The sequence below is a fragment of the Strix uralensis genome, chromosome 14, assembly GCF_047716275.1.
Source record: "Strix uralensis isolate ZFMK-TIS-50842 chromosome 14, bStrUra1, whole genome shotgun sequence".
Classification (NCBI taxonomy): domain Eukaryota; kingdom Metazoa; phylum Chordata; class Aves; order Strigiformes; family Strigidae; genus Strix; species Strix uralensis.
The window spans coordinates 17,986,225-18,005,610 of NC_133985.1; the positions used below are offsets into that span (position 1 = coordinate 17,986,225).

At 49.3% G+C, this 19,386-nt stretch overlaps 1 protein-coding gene and 1 long non-coding RNA gene across 2 annotated transcripts in view; both read left to right on the forward strand.

Annotated features, from left to right (window-relative positions):
* The first annotated feature begins 475 nt into the window (after positions 1 to 475).
* LOC141949566 (uncharacterized) lies at positions 476 to 3,047 on the forward strand. Its single transcript, XR_012630807.1, has 3 exons — positions 476 to 613; positions 1,441 to 1,506; positions 2,254 to 3,047. It is a non-coding gene; the product is annotated as an uncharacterized LOC141949566 (long non-coding RNA).
* Positions 3,048 to 5,201: 2,154 nt separating this feature from the next.
* Positions 5,202 to 19,386, forward strand: part of MGAT4B (alpha-1,3-mannosyl-glycoprotein 4-beta-N-acetylglucosaminyltransferase B) — a 51,706-nt gene continuing 37,521 nt past the window's right edge. Inside the window, exon 1 of the mRNA XM_074883327.1 lies at positions 5,202 to 5,440. Within this exon, the coding sequence (XP_074739428.1) occupies positions 5,344 to 5,440 (97 nt within the window). The 5' untranslated portion in view covers positions 5,202 to 5,343. The remainder of the gene's footprint in view (positions 5,441 to 19,386) is intronic.

A 19,386-nucleotide genomic window follows, 5' to 3' on the forward strand; every position in this document is an offset into this window, starting at 1 on the left:
CCGCAGCGGGCGGGTTCTCACCGGGCTGGACCAGGTGCCACCGTCCACACGCCACCGCAGTGCCACACGCTCCTTCCAGAGGCTTCTGGAGAGATGCAGGATCCTCCGGACACGTCAGGTCAGACGCTGGTGACTCAGCCAGGTCCTGTGACAGCTTCCTTCCTCCGCCAGCCCAGTGAAAACACTGCTCGCCGCCTCCGAAGCAGAAACCCTCCTTCTTCAGCAGGGCAGGCAGAAAGTCGAGCGTTTGGGTTTTTTTGCTGTCTCATTTTTGGTGTTGAGTTCTCCTGAGGGTTATCTCTGCCACGTCAGGTGTTTACACAGGCTCAGCACCATTGCCCATTGGTGTGACATGAAACTTTTAAGGGCAGAAAACTCAGGGACAGTGTTTTCATTGAGACAGAGGAGCAGATAGGGAAAATGGGTGGAGAGCAGGCACAAAGTACAGGCACACTACGGGTGTCTGTGTGTCTTGCAAATAGGTATTTTGTGTTCCCAAGGCGAGAAGAAACTTTTTGCAAGGTAAACAACTTGCTCAGGGGTGTGTTGCTCTGAGAACCTGACTTGTAGCTTTTGCCCTGAGTTAAAGCAGCAACGTGTCAACACATCGAAGGTAAGCACCCTGTTGGGATCTTCATCTCTGGTGGCTAAGGAGAATTTGCAAACATTTGTACTGCAGTGAAACAAGCCCTGGTGATGTTTGAACACAGCAACCTGAAAACACAGAGTAAATGAAGTTACTTTGTTTTATGAGAAAAGCAGCAAGTGCTCTTTGCTTAAAGCAGCCTGGGAAGGACGGAGCCTGACCTGCTCACAGATGGGCCAAACTCCAGAGCCAAACTCTTTTAGAGAGCTAGATAAAATCAGCTATAAATCTGGATTACATTTTATATCTAGACCTAATAAATGTTTTCTCTAATTTTTGTAATGGCCTCAGGACCTGTGGATTGCTGTCGGAGTGCTTTCCGTGAAGGCCCTCATTTCTGCAGCATGCTCGGTATTGCCAACATCAACTGTTCAAAGATCATGAGATGACCTTAAAAAAAAAATCTCTGTTTATTTGCTGCTGGGGTTTTGAGTCTCTGCAGTTCATATTTTAAACTTTGCTCTGCAAAAGGACCAAGGCTCAAAACCTGCTTGTTAAAAACAGAGCAAAAGCCAAAACTGGGATAAGAGGGAGGGACTACAAGAATAAAAGGGAACTTTGTAGGTCTGATATAAAAATCACAAGTGCTGGCAGTTTTGCTTACTCCCTCATTTTTTCCAAGAGAGCCCAAGGTTTTTGTCATGCGAGGGTGGTATAAAGCTTATTCATTTCCTCAGACTGTTATGAAGACAAAGTATAACAGCAGAAATTAGATTAAGCTTTATCCTTGGGAAAGAGTCTAATTAATTGTCTTAGAGAAATTATTAATGTTACTTTGTTCTCTTCTGCTGCAGACACACCACATATCCTGAGCAGTAGGAGCGTTTTGCACATCTGAAAATAAACAGCCAGTATCTAAGGTACTAAAACGTGTCATGTTATTTCTCTAAACTCTTTAACGGCAGTAGGATTTCACACGCCTTTCCCACAAGCAGCTCTTACTTGTCTGCCACCTCTGGAGGACTTTTGCCATTAATTCCTGTGAACCCTCTGTTGGCTCCCGGGTTTAACACATAGGTTTAAGGTGAGAAAGCACGCAGGCTGGGTGGGACAGAGCTTCTGGGGCTTGTTTTCTTTGGTCTAGTGGTGAAAATGCTATTGCTGGTGTGGCTGAAGCTTCATCTGCAGCCGGGGAGCGAGTTACGGGTGGGTGTGCTGGGTTGGGGGTCTGAGCCTGGGGACGTGGCTGCTCTCCATGGAGCCGATCAAGCACCCAAGGTGGGACCCAGGACATGCTGCTGACTGCAGGTGACAGTCATTTGGGCAGTGCCTTGCAAAATCCAGGCGAGGAAGCACAGCTTCATCCTCCCTCGTTTTTTTTCAGTATTCCCGAGAGTGATGTTCAGTGCATTTCCTTACTCAGGGATGTGCCCGGTGTGAGCAACGCTCTTCGCTGGTGCCCTGGCAGCAAAGGCATAAACTTCTGGTGCTGTCCAAAGGGCTCCCTCTGCCGATTTCCTTCCTGGATTTTCTAATCACTGGGAGAGGCCATTTCAAGATTTGAAAAATGTGGTTTATTTTATAAACTAGAGAAGAGACTAAGGACACAGGTAGGCAAGACCATCTCCTGCAGAAATGGGCCATCTGTGCTTTTCCTCATATACCAGGATGGCTCCCAACGAGGCACATGTATCCCCAGAGCACCTCGAGGCAGCCCCTGCACCTGGGTGCTGAGCTCCCTTCACCCCTCACCATTCCAGAAGGAAACAGAGCGGAGGCCCAAGGACCCGTTTGCTGGATTTCCCCGTTTCAGAAGGATTCCCGTGCCGGCTGGAGCGCTGCCGGGAGGAGACATGCCCGCGGAGCCCAGCTGGCTCCCAGCGCATCGCTGCCTGCTTCCCCGGGCCGGCTGTGAGGCTGCGGCCGAGCATCGCCAAGCGCCTGCGTCGCCGCTCCTGCCTCTGGCACGGGGCACGCTTCGCTTTACAGCACTCTCTAATTGATCCAAACATTTCAAAGAACAGACTTGGATCGCTGGAAGCCAGTCCTACAATATTTACACGTCTGAGAAATATTTACTCACTAAAAGAGCTCCGGGGAATGGAAGATGACAACTTTAGCTGGAGGAATTATGTACCCACGTACGGGGCACACGAGCTGCCGCCTCCTGTTTGACCTCACCAACACCCGCAGAAGCAAGTTCAGGCGATGGAGGCGTGTAAACTCAGCGTTCCAAACCCGGCCTCGCTGCGCAGCTCCTCCCGGTCTATAATGAAATAAAGCTGGACCCATTAACAGAAGAAAACACGAGCAAAATAATTTTTAAATGTGATTTCTTCTGTCCTTCGTCCAGGCAAACAGCTTGAGGCCGTAACCCCTGAATGCCAGGCCCTGTGGAAGAGCGATGACGTCCCTCCAGGCGGCAGCTTCCATTTGTGATTTTCATCTGGCATTGATTTTCTCCCAATAAACATTAGATGCTGTTTCCTTAACCAAGATGAAACGCTTCTGCGGAAATGGCAGCGAATACGCACGGCACAGCTACGGGGGCTGCTGGCCCCGACCTCGTCCTGCCCACCCCCCCAAGCTGTGCACAGCCCTGTCTGCGGGGCCACGGGGACACCCCTGTCCATAGGGGCTGAGCACACACCCGCCTCCATAGGCACCCCCGGGGGCTGACAGTCATTTCCATACACCTGGTGCACAGAGATGCAAACGCGTGGGTCCCTGCGCACACCCCGTGCGAGGGTCCCTGCACACCCCCCCGTGCCGAGGTGCGAGCTCCCCGTGCATATATACAGGTGTGTGCGCTCACACCCACCCAGACGTATGGACCCGGGCACACACACACGCACAGAGACGTATGGACACACACAGGCACAGACACACACACACAGACTTCTTCACACACACACACACACACACACACACACACACACACACACGCTTATTTACACACACACACACGCACAGAGACGTACAGACCCAGACTCCCCCCACACACATATGGACCCAGACACACCCCCACATACACATACACACACACAGAGACATATGGACGCACACACACACAAACATATGGACCCAGACACACATGTGGACCCAGGTGTGCACACACATGTGCATACACAGACATATGGACCCAGACACACACACAGAGACATATAGACACACAGAGAGACATATAGATCCCCCCCCCACACACACAGACAGACATATGGACACACACACAGAGACATATAGATCACACACACACACAGACAGACAGACATATGGACACACACACACACACAAGCATACGGATCCAGACACACACACATGTGGACCCAGGGGTGCAACACACATACATACACAGACATATGGACCCAGACACACAGACACAAACAGACAGAATATGGGGACACACACACACACATACAGACCCAGACACACACATATAAGGACCCAGGTGTGCACACACACACACATACACAGACATATGGACCCCCCCCCACACACACAACCAGACAGACATATGGACACACACACACACACAAACATATGGATACACACACACACACACATGGACCCAGCATGTGTGTGCACACACATGTGCATAGACCCACGCAGCCACCCTTAGAGATACATGTATGTGTGGGGACATACGTGTGTGCTCAAGTATGAACATATACATCTGTAGGAACAAGGCAAGTATAGGGGTGTGTACATTTAGATGTGTAACCCATGAGCGTGCACCTGTGCGCATGTGTCCACATGTGCACACACATGAAGATGTGTGTACACACACACTCACATACACACACATACTCACACACACAGTCACATGCATACACATTCACATACACACACACACAGACGTGATGTCCACACACTCACATGCTCACACACACACTCACACACTCTCACACACTCACACACTCACACTCACACTCACACACACACTCACACTCACACTCACATTCACACACATTCACATACACACACACACAGACGTGATGTCCACACACTCACATGCTCACACACACACTCACACACTCTCACACACTCACTCACACTCACACTCTCATTCACACACTCTCACACACACACACACACTCACACACTCTCACACACTCACTCACACTCACACTCTCATTCACACACTCACACACACACACTCACACACTCTCACACTCATTCACACACACATTCACACACACACACACACTCACACTCTCACACTCTCATTCACACACACTCTCACACACAGACTCACGCTCACATTCACACACACACTCTTACACTCACACACTCTCACTCTCACACTCTCACACTCTCACACTCTCATTCACACACACATTCACACACACACACACTCACAACTGTCATTCACACACACGCACACTCACACTCACACACACACTCACACACACACCCACACTCTCACTCACACTCACACTCACACCCCCCGCCCCTGTCTCTCCCCCCCGCCCGCGGCGGCCCCGCACTCCCCCGCACGGGGGCGCCCTCCGCCTGCTGCCGCCCCGCCCCTCGGCCCCGCCTATTGGCCCCGCCCCCTGTCCCGCCCCCTTGTCCCGCCCCCCGGCCCCGCCCGGCCCCGCCCCGCCCGCCCGGCCCGGCGCGGCCCGGCGCGGGCGCTGCGTGCGGGCGTTCCGCCCCGCTCCGCTCCGCTCCGCGCTCGCCGGGGCCCCCGGGGCCGCCGAGGCCGCGCCGCGCCCCGCCCGGGACATGCGGCCGCCCCCGCCGGCGAGGAGGCGATGAGGCTCCGCAGCGGCACGGCGCTCACGCTGCTGCTCGGCTGCCTGTGCGCGCTGCTCTCGCTCTCCTGGTACGGCGCCTTCGGCGGGCACAAAGGTAAGGGGGCTCGGCCGGGGCAGCGGGGGGCCCCGCCGCCGGCGTGGAGGCGGGGGACGGCGGGGGGTGTGCTCGGAGCGCCGGGCCCGGCTGGACCCCGGGGGTCCGGAAGGATGCGGAGCCGGGGCGGGGGGGGATCCTGCAGCACCTGGGGGGTCCTGACGGGCAGGATCCTGCTGGAGCCTCCGGGGTCCGGGCCCGGCGGGGTCCTGTGCGCCTCTGGCCCCGCGGCCCCCCCCCCGCGGGACCGTGACCCATGGGACCCCCGGGCGGACGTGTCCGTGCCCAGCAGGGCGGGAGATGGCGGGGCCGGGGGTCCCTGCCCATCCCCGGGGTGCGCTGCGGCCTGGGGCACCCCCAGAGGTCGGGGGGCTGCGGGGTGACGGGCGGGCTGCCGTGCTGGTCGGTCAGCGCTTCGGCGATGCCCCGCTTTGCACCCCCGCCGTTATGGCGAACACCGGCGTGGGCGATGGGAACCCCACGGGTCGAATCCTCGTGGAGAGGTGGGGATGCCAGCAAGTGGGGGACCTTCGGATGCTGGGGGGGGGGATGTCTCTGGGCAAACTGGAGGCGAGGGGAGATCTGAGCAGCCCTGCCCTCGCCACACCACACACGGCTCTTGCGGCTCGATGCTGAGTCCCGTAACTTAAGCGCACGTGGGACGGGTGCGAGGGCTGCCGGCCCCAGCGCTCGCCCGTCGGTGCTGGCTTTGCACCGAGTAGGTGGCTGCGGAGCTGGGGTGCAGGGCCCCGTCCCGTCGAGGCTGCGGGGGAATCCTGCGCAGGTATCGCAGAGGTGCTTGCTGCTGGTTTTTCCTGACAACGTAATAGCTGCTTTTCCCTGTCTTGTCGCTCACTGAAGCAGTGAACTGGATTTATCCTGTCCTGGAGGACAATTCTGGTAGTTGCTTCTGAATTGTGTGTCTGTCTCGTATATGGGTGTACAACCCCTCACGCCCGTGCTAGTCACTCAGCTCTTCCAGTTCCTGCAATTTTAGAGGTCATTAAAGGTGGGTGGTCTGGCCGTCCAGCCCTTGACTCTCTCTTCCCACTCACCGTATAAGCATCTCTCCCCGCTACAGGTGAGAAGCATAAGATGTGACTTGATGGCTTTGCAATCCCCCTGCACACCACGCACAATCGCAAGATGCAGCTCGTGCGTGGTGCAAGGCCAGGGTCAGGGTTGAGGCAGCACTGGGGGACCATTTTTTGGCCCCGATGGGCAGGATGACACGAGCTCGTGTAGGTGCCCACCCAGCCCAGCCCCTTCCCTGGAAGCAGGGCAGGAGTGCCTGGGATGTGCCATCTTCTGGCAGCTGTGGCTGCTTGGGCTCCTCTGCCTCGTTCATCAGCTGAAGGGCTCTCCTGTCGTGCTGCTAACGTGGTTTAAATCCCACCAGGGCTGCCTCCCCGCAGAGGTTTGGGTGATGGGTGTTTGTAACGCAGGGGTACTGCCGGTGGATCAGTTAGCTTCTGCTGGTGGGATTTTTAGCTGAACAAAATGTTTGCACAACCAGGTGTTGTATGTGCTTTCAGCCAGAAATGCTAGACCGTGGTAAGTTGTGGAGGGGCAGAGGAGCGCTCTGACAGCTGCTTTCTTGTGGTTACCGCTGAGCAGTTGCTTTACTTGCAGCTCCCTCCCATAAATGAAGTGAAACCAGCGTGTGGTGCTGCACGGGCTGCGAGCAGTCACTCCTGGTTTCTGAGGCAGGGTGGCCAACCCCACTAGGTAGTCTGGGCTCTCTGAACTGTGTTGTTCTTTGACTCACTTTTATTTTTTTAACAAGTAGCTTTTCCCCGTTGCTCATTCAAGTGCCAAGATAACAACCTTGGGTACCTCTGTCCCTGTCCTTCTTGGTAGGACCCTCCCTGGGATACACATTTTCCTCTGACAGCAACAGATTGTCGCTTGCAAACAGCAATCACCACAACAGGTCACAAATAACGTGGGTCAGGCTGTGTCAGCACAGCAGGTTTCCGGCTATTATGGTCATTTACGTATCAGGCTGTTACTCGGTGCAGAGCTGGAGAAGACCTTGAGAGGTCACTCAGTCCATCTCCTGCCCCTCCGCAGGATCAGTGATAACCAGCCCCTTCCTGGCAGATGTTTATCATATTCATTCTTAAAAACCTCCGATGACGGTGGTGCCTAAGCTCCCCGGACAATCTGTTTGACATTTAGCAGCCCTGCCATTAGATTTTTCTTCTGATTGGAACAGAAATGTCTTTTCCTTCAGTTTGGTTTTGTGATTGCTCTTCTTTTCCCTTTTATTGAGCACAGGCAGAAAATTTCCTTCCTTCTTTCTTTGCAGGAGCCTGTTAGATATTTGGAAGTTGCTAACGTGTCTCCCCTTAGTCCCTGCTAATATAGATTAAACCACGCTGGTTTCTTTGATCATTTTTTGCTTATGTATTCTTGGTCTGCAGTTGCTCTTGTTACTCTTTTCTGGACCATCATCCATTGCGAAGAGTGATGCTTAACCTGTGATACAGGACTGAAGTCGCTGCCTTATTTTTGCTCAGAAGAATACAGGATTACCTCAGGTCTTTTACATACAATGATCCTGTTTATACATCCCAGTGTGTTTGCTTTTTACTTTTGCCACAGATGACTTGTATTTAATTTTTTTTATCCCATTGACCCTTCAGCCACTCTTCTCCAGAACTATTCCTGCTTTTCATTCCTCATCTTGTATTTGCCTGGCTAATTATTCTTACCAAATTACATTACCTCACGCTTGTCCTTGCTGAACTGCATCCTTTTTTTTTCAGACTGCTTCTTCTAAAGTGTCAGGATTGTTTTGAATTCTGATCTTGTCCTCCTGCCTGCTTGCAGTCCTGCTCAGCTTGGTGTAGCCTTCAGAGGCAATCAGCATGTTTTCTCTGCCATCGGCCGAGCTGTGGATGAAAACACCACACGATATCAGATCTGGGATGGGTTCTGCTGGAACCTGCTTCGGTAAGGTCCTCCCAGTCTGTGCTCAGAGACCAATGACCAGTTCACCGGTGGTCTCCTCAGCTGTGGTGACCCAGTCCAGCCCTTGCGTCCCTAGCTGTGTTACAGGGTTGTTCCGTGAGACACTGTCAGACATGTCTCTGAAATCTTTGTTTCTCCTCCCTTTCCTACAAGCCCTGGCACCCTGTTGCAGAAAGAAATATGACAGATTTGATGTGCTTAGTTCTTGATAAACAGAGGTTAGCTCTCGCTCAAGTTCACCTTGTGTTCTAAGCACTTTGACTGAAGTTAAGGTGATTATTCTATAATTTCCTGCATCCTCCTTATCCCCATCCCCTTATTTTTCAAAGTCAGGCTTCACATTTGCCAGTCCATCAGCCATCCTCTGTGAGTGGCTGGACACAATTCCCAGTGATCCTGAGCTGCTCATGTTGTTGCGTTCTCAGGAAGGCTGGCAAGGTATCTGCATTGCCTTCGATGAGGAATAAAATTGTATTAAAAGACATGTAAAGCATCGCAGAGCCTGCTTGTCTTCCCACTCTGTGTTGGGAGGACAAAACAATTAGTCGAAAGAAAATAAACCAGGTCAAAACAGCTCTAGAGCTGCTTTTCTGTGACTGATGCAGGGTTTGTTTACCCACTAATGGTGCTTTGCAGTGCTGTGGTTATTAGTGAAGTTTTGACCTCATGGTCTGCAAAAAACAGATGCTGTCTCTTTCCAATTATAAACAAGGTTTGAAATAGTCTGCAGGAGTAGGAAGAGAAGGGCAGCCTCAAATAGCACAACCAGTCACCCAGGCGGCCAACGTCCAGCATCATGGAGTGGTTTGGAGGTGGACCATGTGCTGTGAATCATGGTGGTGGGTGTCTTGGCCAAATTTTAATGTTCTCTCTTTGCAGATTTTAGGTTTAAGTATGGTTAAACTTGCAAAAAACAACAGCTGCCTTGGAAGAAGCTCTTCTGTAACCTGTTGGCATCAGGTGGACTGCAGGGTTTAACTGTGGAGGGTGACCTGCAGTCAGAGGCTCGAGCCTTTGGGAAGGCACAGGCTGGCTTGGGCATTAGTGTGCCCGACTGGGGGATTACAGGGGGTGTTTTACTGAGGACTCAGTAAAACTAAGAAGCTTTCATGATTTTAGATAAGTCACAGGTGCAGATGGGACAAAGGTGAACAAATTTAACCTACCTGCAGTTAAATTGTTGTGAATTTTTTTCTTTCAATGATGAAAACTTCAGTTCTCATCCATAATGTTTGTTCTTACCTTGACTGACCAACCAGCCACGTACTGTCTTTCCAGCTCTTCTCTTTGTCCCTTGCAGCTTATTCCAGAGCCATAAATGCTGCAGTTCTTAAGTGTTTGTTGTTTTGGTTGTTTTTTTTTTTTTTTTAATTGAATAGGAAATTCTAAACATTGTGTGAACCTTTTAGGAGACTCCGACGTGCTGCCCCTTGGAAATGCTGTGTTTTGAGGTTGGGATTGCACCTCCAGGGTATGGCTGCATAGCTCAGGGTGGACTCTCTACCCATGCTGCCTGTGCAGGCTTCCCCCAGCAGGTTTTTTCCCCTTCAAATTTTAATAATTTATAGTTACCCAGTACCAGCCAGCTCCGGGTTTCCATTGTAAAACCACAACTGCAGGCACCTCCGATCCTGTAGATTTGCCTGCAAAGTGGGGTTGCTCTTTGAATAGATGCTTCACACCCCTAAGATGAGTGTTGATTGTGCGGTGTTTTGGATGCTGTGGGAACTGTTCCTCCCACGGGCGTTTTGAAAACCCTTCAGAACAGGTGTGCACAGCTCCTTGAAGGACTCGCCACTCGCATCCCGGGTGGGTGTCTTGGTGCAGGTCTGAGCACGGGGTCTCTCTCTTGACTTTGACATGGGGAGCGGGATGCTGGGGTGTGGGTGGTTGCAGGGCACTGCCTGCAGCATGGATGTTGCTCCAGTGCCTGTTGCAACGGGGCAGGCTCAGGCAGCGTGTCCGTAAAGAAATATTGCTTGTTCTGTGCCGCACATGGCGGGATGCTCTGCTCGCTCGGGGTGTCCTTTGTGGGAAGCAGACTTTGTCCCGGAGGGCTGTTCCTCTGAGCATGTTTACAAAGTCTTCTTATATAATGCATAAAAGCCGTGAACGCTAATCCGCTCTAGAAGCGGCAGAGTCAAAGCTTGCGATGCTGCTAAATACAAGCTGTATCTTGAGGCATGCGGGGTTTCCCACTGCTTTTTCATTTCTGTTACCTGCACCAGCTTGACTTCAGGTTTTTGTAGTTTCTTTGAGGTCTTGGGCACAGGCTGCAGCCGGATGAGTGTGAGTGAAAGCTCTGGTCTGAGCTGGGCTTATTTCACTGCAACCCTTGGAAGCATTTACCAGGAGGAGAGATGCCAGCAGCAGACCCAGCGTGTGCTTCTGATGGCTGAGGAGGTGCAGGCAGGGACCTGGTTGAGGAACCCTCGTGTCTAGCAGTCTATCATTACATGGCATGGTGAATAAAAAGATGTGCGGGAGCATTTCTGAGAGCCTTTACTTGGCCTGTGTGGTGCTCAGCAAATGTTGTGTGGAATTGGTGGCTGGAATGCAGCTGCATTTGTAAAGTTGTCCTGCATATGATTTGACCAAATTCATCCCAAGTGCGAGGGACACCATACAATCTGTTGATACACATTTACCAAAATAAATCTTTCGTTGTCTGGAGTCACCTGTATTTCTGTTTTTATTTCTTTGCTGGTTTTGTTAGGTCTTTAGGCTGGGCTCTTGACTTATACTGCATGTAGACTTGTCCATGTCCCATTGCTGCTCCAGTGATAAGAGTTGCAGGTGTTTGATGGAATTGAAGTTACTGGAAGTAGAGACTTGGTTTCAGGTCCCTGCCATGCCATATCCCACCCAGTCTTGGGAAAGTCAGTCGGCTGGTTCCATGCCTCAGTTCCCATCTGCTCTCTGGGGATGGTGATACCTCTTGTCACGGGTTTGGAGGACACAGTCACGCTTCTGTGACAGCAGGGTCTGTGTCAGTGCGTAGGAGAGGAACAGGCAGAGGAGGTTAACATGCACAAACCCAAATACATCAAGTACTTCTCTTGGTTTACTTCTACTTGGTTTTTAATTTGTGATTCCCTTTGATTCCCTTTGATTCATCCAAAACAAATCATTGATTTGTGCTTATATCCTGAATGTTCATTGATTATTCACTTAGTGTTTAATGTAAAACACATCTGTAGCTGGCTAGTTTAAGTGAAGCTGCCAGTCATCTCCAGAAAGCTTTGAAGCTTGCTAAGTGGTGGAGAAATTGCTTTAGTGATAGATTGGGCAAGGCTGCTAGCAGGCTACTGCAGGTAGCCTTGGCTTATCTGCAGTTCTCCCTGTTCACGAAACCCAAACCAGTTCCAAAAGTACCAATTTCTCAGTTCATGCTATAAAGAAACACAAATACCTATCCTGGGGTGCCTGGCTCGGCACGGGCATCCACAGCCACCCGGCTCTTTGCAGGAAACCTTTGCAGAGGTGGGGCTGAGCCACCTGCCTAAAAGTATTTGGAGACAAAGCTTTTGTGTTTCACATGAAGATTTTCCATATCATTATCGTGCCAATTCCAGTGTTGATGTTTTGTTTTTCACGAGACAAAGCCCAAGAGATCAGCTGGGCTTGGTGGGTGAAGAGGGCTGCTGTGGCGGCAGAAGTCACTGGTCAAATTAAAGGATTATGGAAACTATTAAAATAAACAAAGGGCTTCAGCAGGGGCTGGCAGGTTAATGCTGTTGGGAGGAGAGGCTTTTCGGGGAGTGCTGATCAAGCATCTGCTTAACAGCTTCCTGATTCAGGGAGAGGATTGTTGTCTTTGATGGAGGGAAATGCATTTTTTCTGCCTTTTTTATTTGAACTGAAGTGGGGGGGCTTTTTATTCAGCGATGCCCTTGGGTTTGTTTTTGAGCTCACATCAGGCTTCTCTTGCAAAGCAAGAAAATCTGGGAGGGGCAGATTTCTGGTTTAAATCATCTCTTTCAGTGTTAATTGTGGCACTGGCTGCTGCTTCTTCTGTTTCTGTCCCGGTGTCAAGTCACATTCGAGTCTCCAGGATCCGTGCATTAGCATGGACGTGTCTCTGATGCACAGAGACAGCTCTGTAACTCCATCGTCACTCCTGCCTCCCCTGCCTTGGAGTGACTCCCCTAATATTTAAATATTCCTGCTGTCTTGTGCTACGTACAGATAAATATTTACCAAAGGGTTAATCTGTATTTTGAAGTGACTAGACACAAGTTTGTGCAAGATGTTTTCGTTTCTGCTTGTATTAAAGTGGACAGCAGTAGTATTAAAATGTAAATAGGCTTTAAAGAAGATTATGTGCAAAAATTAATCTCTACCTGTCTTTTATTTTCATTATGAGTTTTGTTGAGTTGCAGTGTCCCTTTACTTGTAAAAATATCATTGTCACACTGGTGGTTTAGGACTTGTTGTTAGTGGGGTGAATGCTGAACTGGGGGAAAAGCACGGCGTTGGCTTGTGTCAGTGCTGCTACCTGGTCCGCACCTATTCCTCAGTGAGTTTTTAGACCATCCTGATCACATTTTCAAGACTGTTTTAGAGCACATAGGTTTTTCTTCTTTCCCCTTGATGGCAAGAACGTTCTGGAAATAAGGTTTAACCTGGAGACCCTTTTTTGTCACTCAGTGCATGTACATGGGCTGCAATAAATCCTCTATGTATTGTCACTGCTCCAAGGAATTTCATGGCTTAGATAGGAGGCCTGTGCTACCAAAAAAGTTGTGTAGCCTTCAAAAGCCCTTGTAAATAATCAAAGAAACACTTCCAATACTGAGATATGAGCTACTTAAGATACGTGTAATAGCACTGCATGTTTGTATAGCCTGTTCTATTGAAAACATGGTAGCAGCACTAACCCTGCCAGTACGAACAAATTCACACAGAAGAAGCTGGAGAAGTTTTCTGAGTGAGGACTAAATTGCTGTATTCCGCCTCAAAAGATGGACAGTTAGGGGAGCGGGACTGCTGTGTGGTGTCTCCGTTGTGGATGTGAAGAACAAGAACAATATTTGACCGCATGGGTTGCCTGGTGGATGGATGGACCTGGACGGTGTTGGACTCTCTCAGACTCAACCACTGCCATAGACAAGTACCTGTCAAATGAATTATTCAGTTAATGCTGGCAAAAGCAGTATGGCAGTCTCCCCTCCCTCCTCGCTGTCCCCAGACTGTGATCTTTTGCTTTTGTTTGATCTTGCCTTTCGTGTTTTAACTATTCTTTTTTTGTGCCATGTCTCATTGTGCTCTCTCCAGAGCTGGCTTTGATATCTTTTCTCTTTGTCTTCCATTTCCCTCAGTTTCCTCCCTTCCTTTGATGTTGCAGAAAATGACCAGGATGGACATCTTCCCACACCTCTCTCCCTCTCTTAATCTTGTCCAGTTCAAGTTACCCACCAGTTGAGAAACTTTACCAGATGCTTACCTAATAATGGGGCTTCGTTAACTCCAAGCAATGAGTTTGGGTAGAAGCTGGTAAAGGTTGAGCTGCCCGGGGAGGAGGTGGTACCGGTCCTTGCACCGCGTGTCAGGGGTTGATGAACCACGTGCTGGGTCCCAGCAGTGATGGCGAGGCAGGACGCAGACCCCGGGACAAACCCGCCCAGTTCCAGAGCGGGGACGTGCCGTGGGGACGCTTGCACGGGCATCGCACGTGGGCGACTGGCGCTGCTCATCCCCCGCCTCGCGGATGGAGCTTAAACTAAATTAAAGGCAAAGCAAGAATCGTGTTTAAAAGCAGATTAATTTGCTGACTTCGAGGAGCGAGAGGTATTTAGAAAAAAAATTGGAAATGCAAATTCCAGCTGAGCACAAACTTTGTCACTCGGTGGGTGAAATTCTCTGCTGTGTTGTGCCAGTGAATCTGCATGAAACATGTATTTTGTCTGAGCTAAGGAGCTGACCTGGGTGGGGGAGGAAAGTACCCAGAATGGTGGATGAGCATAATTAGGGCATGGATTGTGGGTTGGCTCTGTATAGATCAGTTTGTGTTTCGTTAATGTCTGGTTCCACCCTGTCTGTCTGTTTTATTAGATTAATTTATTACTTTCTGAAAGTGCCTCTCCAGTGAGCTAAAATATCTATTTACTGGAAGTATTTGGTTACCATGAAAAAGTGTATTTGGCTTGTTTAGCAAATATTAACTACTTTCTTCTGTTTCCTTTGTGATTTATTTGTCTACTTATCTTGGGTATTGATTGCTGAAGCCCTTAGTAATTATTTGTTGATTTTGGAAATAGTGATTTTAAAGACTTGGATTACTTTTGTAATATTAATCATTACCTTGGATGGGACCTCTCCGATGGCTCCAGTTGCAATGTGAACATTTACTGTCTGAAACTATGCCGCTGTCTTAAAATAACAAAATCGTTACTGGCATTTTGTTCCTGAAACTAAGCAGATATTTGCAGACACACAAACCTGGCTGTCACAATTAGCTCACAAATTTGCTGTGGCTGTTGGTGGGAGGAGTGGCCGGATTCTGGAGTCAAATAGAAAGATAATTTTATATACTTTCTGCTGTTTCACTCTTTCCAAATTAATTTCATGCCCTATTGGTCTCAACTCCGGTGCAGGGTTGGAGGGGAAGTGGGCTCCCCTCTCCAGTGGCGGCACAGCAGCAATGCAGCTTTGCTTTGTGGGAGAGAAGCAATGCTCTGAGAGGGTCTTACACTTCCAAGTAAGTGTGCTGCTGTACAGCGGCACATCTTGCTTTGGGGGAAGGTGAGAAATTGGAAAGTCTCTGCTGGGAGCTGAGTAATTGGCACCTGCTATTATTGTGTCCCTCCTCCCCCTTTTAATAACTTGTTTATAAAGATAACTCTCCTACAGATCTCATTACACAGCAGTAAAGCATGCTTTTTTTAAAAATACACTCATTCCTATTCCTGTCAGGTCTGAATACCTACCTCCTTATGTTTCTGAAAGGAGGAGAGAGAGTTTTTGTGTCGTCCAGGCATCTCTACTTGCTGCTGGGCAGACTCGCAGATGCCCATGGGGAGACGAGCTGTGTCCTCACCATACCTGGAAGGAGATGTAATTCTTTCATTAATACAAAACCTGGCAAGTGGTTAGAGCGGCTGGGAGGGGAATTTTGTCTTCTTGTTGTTTTAGGCCTTGAAGCAAGGGATTGTGTTGGCTGTTTGACTGATGTTGGCTTTATCTCCATCGGAGCTTGCATAGTGACATATATTACTAGAGAGCACGAAACACGACATTTAGCATACGCCCCTGGGATCTCTAGCGCCGTGAATCCCACTTCTTTCTCTTGCATCAAACGATTTGTTTAATTGCTTTTAACAGTTTCATCCTTGTTCTTTTGTTAGTGGAGCATGGCGCAGAAGGAAGCTGGGAGCATTTCTGGATCCTGTCCTGGGTAATTTGATGACTAAGTCTCGTTGAGCTTCATCTCTGTGCAGGTGCAGTGGTGCATCTCCTGCAGGGGATGCGGTGGGAAGAGCATCTCCTCCTCCTCCTCCCAAATACACACGTGGGGAGGAAGAGGAGGAGAGGGCAAAATCATGTCCGTGACAATTGTTCTCTGATTCTTTTCATCACCTTTATAGAATGAAAATCGTAAAAGGAGCCTCAGAAAAGAGGGCATTGCAGCAAGCCCTGACAGGGATGTAATCTCTTTTCTTCGTACCAAGGTATAAAGATAATTCCAGTCGGGATTGAAACAGCGGATGGCAAATAATTCTTGAACAATCCGCTTATGGTGTTCCAGGATGCGAATGAAAACCGCTAATGGGATAAAGAAGGATCTAGATAATTATCTCGGCTGCATTAAATCCTGTCCTTTCAGGAGTGTACTCTTGTGTGGACACTAATTTCATGCGTATGAAATGCTGAAGCTGACTAGACATTTTCAGAAGTTAGCTGATTCCAAAATAGCCATCATTGCTGGGTGTTCATCTATCTTTTATCTACCTGGTTGGTCCTAATAAATCTAATTTCTGGTCTCTGCTATCCTGTTTCCTTTTTTTCCTCCTCCCTGCAGCAGGTTAAAGCTGCGACACACATTCTCTCCAGGGCGGATTTGAAACCTCCTTCATCCTTTTCTTTTTTCATTTGGTCTGCTGTTTTGGGAGACTTCCTGGGGTTTTTTTCCGTTTTACAGCTGGCAATGCTGTTGTTTTAAGTCTGACGGAAGCGCTGTTTGCAGTATTAAGGTATGCAAGATATTTTTTAATTTGATCCATTTTTTTCCCTCAGCAAGAGCTCTGCCTTGCAGTGCGGAGGACGGCACTGTGCTCCAAAACAAACCCAGTTGTACAGTCAGTTAATGAGGCTCTTGTTGTAGGCTCTTTGCTGCCTTTGTGTTTGAACCTAATGGATGCCCTGTGGATGAAGTGGAGGATGGCAGGAAGAGAAAGGAACAGTTTTGTATTGACAGCAACCGTGACATTTGGATGGGGTCGGATCAGTTAACAGCATTCAGAGATCTGTGTTACGGGATCTCTGTTCTCTATAACCCCGTGGTCAGAGGAAATCTGCTGTTTGGAGGTATGGGCAACAGAAATGCACTTCTAAGAAGCGGCTGGTTCTTCGTTATCCCCCATCAGCTGCAGGCAGCTGCGTTTGCCAGCTGTCAGAGAGTCGTTTCTCTCCAGCCTCACGCTAAGCCAACTGAGGCATGCCTGAACTGGCTGCTGCATCCTTCGGTGAGCCAGGCTGTGCATCAGACAATGGGAGCCAGGTCTGGGGACTTCAGCTGAGACGGCTGCCCCTGAGCCATCCTCCAGCTGGGAGAGGTGGATGGGCAGTCAGCGTCATCCCTTTACACACTGGAGGACAGATGATGTACATGGCTGTCTTGCTGGGGAAAGATTCCATCGTGCACCACATGGAGAGTGCCCAAATGTAGTTTCTTAGTGGTAGACCCTCTTGAATCAACAAGGTTCCCATCTTTTCTTGCTGGCATGGCAGTGTAGTTAAGGTTCAGATGTGTTTTGGAAGTACAGAAGGGCTTCCTTGCTTTTAATGAGAAGTCAGACAAGAAATGCTGTCCTGTCCAAGGTGGACTTGCGTTTCCAATCTCCTTCATGTGGCACAGAGAGGTTACAAAGGCTGATCTTGTGCTGAAATCCAAGGAGTTGGTATGTCTGTTTTTGCTGTGGACTAGAAATTGCTCTTGACACCAGGTTCGCCGTTCACGCCAACATGAGCTGTCACTTGCCTGTCCCAACTAGAGGATGACCTCAGAGGCATATGAAGCACAGCCTTCCTATACCAGGCTTGGATTTGGGACAGGTAGCCTGCAGGAGGGTCTGATATGCAATTAGGCACATCCAGAGAAGGCACTTGCCTAGTAGTGTAAAGAGGGTATGTGGGATCCTTGCTGACTCTGGAAGGCTCTTTTAAGAAATGAATTACATTTAAGAAATGTGGTCACCTTTCGTCTTGGTGACATGCTTCTTGAACAGCAGCTCTTAAACTGAATTGCTCACGTAGAAGAGTCAGTATCAAGGTTTCTTTGCCTCCTGCTCACAGTTACTAGCCCTGTGGCTCAAGGAGCATAGCTGAACTTTAACAGTGGTGCCTGGTGCAGGCTTTTGCCCTAAAACTGCTGACATTCTGCAAGAGGAGTCTGGTGAGATCTGGCAGTTGACCCCTAAAACTCAATCGATTGCTGTGTAAGGCAAGATATCCATTTTATCTCTGAGAACACCAGTCCTCCTACATGCTCTTGACTTCCACAGAGATCTTAATGGGGATTTTTACTTGGTTCTTGATATCACTGCATGCCCTTTGAATGAACTGCTTGCTAAGAAATCTCATTACTTGCTCCTCATTAAAGGTGTCTGGTTAGCTGAGTTGCTAGTTGAAGTCTCCTTTCCTCAACACTGTGCTGTGATGAAGTGGTACCTGGAGCTGTTGTGCCAAGTGTTACCTCCATAGAGCACAATAAACTACCTCCTGCTTGGGTGACTTGTACCCAGAGAGAAACTGTGTTTTTTTCTGGATGTCTGCAGAGCTCTCTGTGTGTGCATCGTTCAAGTTGCTCATCCATTGTTTCAGAGTGCTGGTCAATTATTCTTAAAGCCTGCAAACCAAAGGTGGCCATTTCTGCAGCTACCCCTGATGGTGACCCCATGGTGCTCAGAAGCCCCAGCTGAGAGCAGGATCCTCTGGTGTGCCCTGAATGTGCCGGGTGCACGGCGAAGCCTTCCACATAGCTTCAACATGAAAGGCTGGGCCAGGAGAAGTGGGTCTGTGTAGGTGACAGATGGTAGAATTGGCCATTTAAAATCCACATCTACTCATCAGCATCATTTAGCCACCAGCATTGCTGCAGTGCCGGGGACAAGCATGGGGGTTGTTTGCATCAGCTTATGGATTCGGCAGAGAGGAGGAAGATGTTGGCCAGAAAATGCTCATAGGTGGGTAAAATTTGGGTTGCCAAACATTGCAGAAAAAGTCAAGAACTTATTTTGTCTGGTGGTGTGTGGCGTAAGGCATAGGTGAGAAGGTGTGGATTTATTTGTGTGCGCACTCATGTTTAGTTTGGCTTCTAGGAGAAGTCCTTATCTCTTCTCCTGCTGCTAGCTTCCTCTCAGTTGCCCTCTTTCCCTCTGCTCTGCCTACGTTTCTTGCTGTGATTTCAATTATTTATAGTATTTCTTTTCCGCTTACACTACTCGGCTGCATGTGCGCTATTTCAGCAGCTGTCGCTTCCCAAGCCCATTCTGCTGATAGGTGAAGAGGCAATCCCTGTGCATACAACTCGTTAAGAGCATTTCAGGGCTCTTCAGTATGAGCATCTATGCGAATGTAAAATTGCAATTGGATCTTCTGTTATGGAAGGTTTTGATTGCGGCTGGTGGAATAATGATCTGCTTATTAATGTAGAGAAACAGGAGGAAGCTGCTGAGGGTAACAAGGGGAGAGGAGGAAAAGTTTTGCAGAGGAGCATGCCCCCTTTTTTTGGTGACACTTAACCAGTCTAA